At 41.2% G+C, this 4,562-nt stretch overlaps 1 protein-coding gene across 1 annotated transcript in view; it reads left to right on the top strand.

Moving 5' to 3' along the window:
* Positions 1 to 1,637: 1,637 nt before the first annotated feature.
* ppil1 (peptidylprolyl isomerase (cyclophilin)-like 1) overlaps positions 1,638 to 4,562 on the top strand; it is a 6,543-nt gene continuing 3,618 nt past the window's right edge. Inside the window, exons 1-2 of the mRNA XM_046075292.1 lie at positions 1,638 to 1,855; positions 2,251 to 2,405. Of these exons, the coding sequence (XP_045931248.1) occupies positions 1,800 to 1,855; positions 2,251 to 2,405 (211 nt within the window). The 5' untranslated portion in view covers positions 1,638 to 1,799. The remainder of the gene's footprint in view (positions 1,856 to 2,250; positions 2,406 to 4,562) is intronic.

The following is a 4,562-nucleotide window of genomic DNA, read 5'->3' as shown; positions in this document are numbered from 1 at the left end:
TACAGGTGCTGGTCATATAATTAGAATATCATCAAAAAGTTGATTTATTTCAGTAATTCCATTCAAAAAGTGAAACTTGGATATTATATTCATTTGTTACACACAGACTGATATATTTCAAATGTTTATTTCATTTAATTGTGATGATTAAAACTGACAACTAATGAAAATCCCAAATTCAGTATCTCCGAAAATTAGAATATTACTTAAGACCAATACAAAAAAAAGGATTTTTAGAAATGTTGGTAAAAAGTATGAACATGAAAAGTATGAGCATGTACAGCACTCAATACTTAGTTGGGGCTCCTTTTGCCTGAATTACTGCAGCAATGCGGCGTGGCATGGAGTCGATCAGTCTGTGGCACTGCTCAGGGGTTATGAGAGCCCAGGTTGCTCTGATAGTGGCCTTCAGCTCTTCTGCATTGTTGGGTCTGGCGTATCTCATCTTCCTCTTCACAATACCCCATAGATTTTCTATAGGGTTAAGGTTAGGGGAGTTTGCTGGCCAATTAAGAACAGGGTAAGATACCATGGTCCTTAAACCAGGTACTGGTAGCTTTGGCACTGTGTGCAGGTGCCAAGTCCTGTTGGAAAATGAAATCTGCATCTCCATAAAGTTGGTCAGCAGCAGGAAGCATGAAGTGCTCTAAAACTTCCTGGAAGACGGCTGCGTTGACCTTGGACCTCAGAAAACACAGTGGACCAACACCAGCAGATGACATGGCACCCCAAACCATCACTGACTGTGGAAACTTTACACTGGACTTCAAGCAACGTGGATTCTGTGCCTCTCCTCTCTTCCTCCAGACTGGGACCTTGATTTCCAAAGGAAATGCAAAATTTAATTTCATCAGAGAACATAACTTTGGACCACTAAGCAGCAGTCCAGTCCTTTTTGTCTTTAGCCCAGGCGAGACGCTTCTGACGCTGTGTCATGTTCAAGAGTGGCTTGACACAAGGAATGCATACGTCTGTGCGTGGTGGTTCTTGAAGCACTGACTTCAGCTGCAGTCCACTCTTTGTGAATCTCTCCCACATTTTTGAATGGGTTTTGTTTCACAATCCTCTCCAGGGTGCGTTTATCCCTATTGCTTATACACTTTTTTCTACCACATCTTTTCTTTCCCTTCGCCTCTCTATTAATTTGCTTGGACACAGAGCTCTGTGAACAGCCAGCCACTTTAGCAATGACCTTTTGTGTCTTGCCCTCTTTGTGCAAGGTGTCAATGGTCGTCTTTTGGACAGCTGTCAAGTCAGCAGTCTTCCCCATGATTGTGTAGCCTACAGAACTAGACTGAGAGACCATTTAAAGGCCTTTGCAGGTGTTTTGAGTTAATTAGCTGATTAGAGTGTGGCACCAGGTGTCTTCAATATTGAACCTTTTCACAATATTCTAATTTTCTGAGATACTGATTTTGGGATTTTCATTAGTTGTCAGTTATAATCATAAAAATTAAAAGGAATGAACACTTGAAATATATCAGTCTGTGTGGAATGAATGTATACATTATACAAGTTTCACTTTTTGAATGGAATTAATGAAATAAATCAACTTTTTGATGATATTCTAATTATATGACCAGCACCTGTATAAAAGAAGCAACTGACAGGTCCGTGTGTCCAGTAGAGGGCAGCCAACTGCTGCTGACTCGCTCCTCACGCAGAGGAAATGAGCGGCAACCACAGAAGAAGACGTCCCTATGAACTGAACTGAATGAATGTGCTAGGCTGATACATCACTTGCTTTTCATTCAACAGATTTGTTTAAAGACTACTGAAGGGCACTGTTTGGAGTGGTAATGTCAGGTATACCTCCAGACACATGGCAGCCGCCAACAGTCGCCCTGGAGACGACGTAAGTTTTTATTAAAACCACTGAATGCTAACTCAGCTAACGCTAAGTAACGTGAAGTCGGCTAACTACGCTATCGTTAGCTGCTTGGTGATGTTAGCTAAGCTTGCTTGGTAAACAATGCCGATACCAAAATGTCTGTCGCTTTGGATAGTCTTACTGCTGCTGAGTATAGATTTAACTAAATCTACACATTATGGTGCTTTAGTTCTTTGCCCTCATGCTGGCGTTGTTTTTTTATTCTGCAACACGCAGTCACAAATTAATTCACCAGGGCACACATGATATGTGTACACATACCTGGCAATAAAAGCTGATTCTGAAGTGAAAACTTGTAAAACAGAGTTTGCTGTTCAAAGACGCTGGATAACGTTATTAATACTGAAAGTGCATTGCAGGATGGGGACGGTTGTGTTGGAGCTGTACTGGAAACATGCACCAAAGACCTGCAAGAACTTCGCAGAGCTGGCCAGAAGAGGCTACTACAACAACACAAAGTTTCACCGAATAATCAAAGACTTCATGGTGCAAGGAGGAGACCCTACAGGAACAGGTGGGTTCATCACATGCGCTAGATTTACAGACATGGTTTGGGTGGGTGAAAGTATACTGCAATTTGGCACAAATTATAGTTCAAATAGTATTCAATTAGAACACTTCCAATTAATCAATTCTTGTTGCTCGCTAGAATCAGTTGAATATGCAGTATACACTTGTACTGTCCAGATTGTAAATCCAAGGCTGATTTGTGATATTGAGCTATAAAAATAAACTAATGTGAAATTTGGCAGGCTTAATATTCATATATATATATACACTGCTCAAAAAAAATAAACAGAATACTTAAACAACACAATGTAACTCCAAGTCAATCACACTCCTGTGAAATCAAACTGGCCACTTAGGAAGCAACACTGATTGACAATCAATTTCACATGCTGTTGTGCAAATGGAATAGACAACAGGTGGAAATTATAGGCAATTAGTAAGACACCCCCAATAAAGGAGTGGTTCTGCAGGTGGTGACCACAGACCACTTCTCAGTTCCTATGCTTCCTGGCTGATGTTTTGGTCATTTTTGAATACTGGCGGTGCTTTCACTCTAGTGATAGCATGAGACGGAGTCTACAACCCACACAAGTGGCTCAGGTAGTGCAGCTCATCCAGGATGGCACATCAATGCGAGCTGTGCCAAGAAGGTTGGCCGTGTCTGTCAGCGTAGCGTCCAGAGCATGGAGGCGCTACCAAGAGACAGGTCAGTGTCAGCAGTTACTGCAAGAGGAAGGCATTTATGCTATGGACTGGCCCGCCCGTTCCCCAGACCTGAATCCAATTGAGCACATCTGGGACATCATATCTCGCTCCATCCACCAACCACAGACTGTCCGTACATGGGTTCATGAGACTTGGCGGGCGAGGTGTTTCCTCGCCCGCAATGTCCTACCAAGACATTGTGGAAAATTTCATGCTCCCAACTTTGTGGAAACAGTTTGGGGATGGCCCATTCCTGTTCCAACATGACTGCGCACCAGTGCACAAAGCAATAGGGCTGCAACTAATCTATCAATTATTCAAATGAATAATTGACTATTGGGATTATGAATCTAAATAAGACTCATTACACAATGCGTCTTATTTAGCTATCAGCTTTTAAATTAAACTTCAGGTTGTTTTAGGCATGTTCTAACGATAAAATAAATGCTGCTATTAAAAATACATCTTTTAATGAACGTTTCTGCTGCAGCAAAAGAAGTTCCGCTAAAATAAAGTCCTGATCTAAACAGATGATCTGCTGTTTAGTGACGGAGCAGTTTACACGCCAGTACCGCAACACAAGCTGACACTATACAAAGAAAGGAATAACGTCATGCATTACATTTGCCGAATTTACAGGGGGGGTCAATAATAACCATTTTGTAGTAGACAGCGTTTCACAACGGTGATATATTTTCCCCTAACTCAACAACTCACAAAACTCTGTTATTTAAGGGAGTTTTTTTTTTAATCTTAAAAAAGCACACAAATTATTCAGACATGTACATGATTCCAAAAAAGACTGTATGTATAGCGAAAGCTAATATTATATTAATTATCCATTTCTTCTTGGAGATTGTATTTGATTGTACAGTGGGTACGGAAAGTATTCAGACCCCTTTAAATTTTTCACTGTTTCATTGCAGCCATTTTCCAAAAATCAAAAGTTCATTTTATTTCTCAGTAATGTACACTCAGCACCCCATCTTGACAGAAAAAAACAGAAATGTAGAAATTTATTAAAGAAAAACTGAAATATCACATGGTCATAAGTATTCAGACCCTTTGCTCAGTATTTAGTAGAAGCACCCTTTTGATCTAATACAGCCATGAGTCGTTTTGGGAAAGATGCAACAAGTTTTTCACATCTGGATTTGGGTATCCTCTGCCATGCCTCCTTGCAGATCCTCTCTAGTTCTGTCAGGTTGGATGGTAAACGTTGGTGGACAGCCATTTTCAGGTCTCTCCAGAGATGCTCAATTGGGTTTAAGTCAGGGCTCTGGCTGGGCCATTCAAGAACAGCCACGGAGTTGTTGTGAAGCCACTCCTTCGTTATTTTAGCGGTGTGCTTAGGGTCATTGTCTTGTTGGAAGGTAAACCTTCGGCCCAGTCTGAGGTCCAGAGCACTCTGGAAAAGGTTTTCGTCCAGGATATCCCTGTACTTGGCCGCATTCAT

Source organism: Micropterus dolomieu, linkage group LG18 (genome assembly GCF_021292245.1).
Source record: "Micropterus dolomieu isolate WLL.071019.BEF.003 ecotype Adirondacks linkage group LG18, ASM2129224v1, whole genome shotgun sequence".
Classification (NCBI taxonomy): domain Eukaryota; kingdom Metazoa; phylum Chordata; class Actinopteri; order Centrarchiformes; family Centrarchidae; genus Micropterus; species Micropterus dolomieu.
This window is presented reverse-complemented; position numbering and strand designations above follow the sequence as displayed.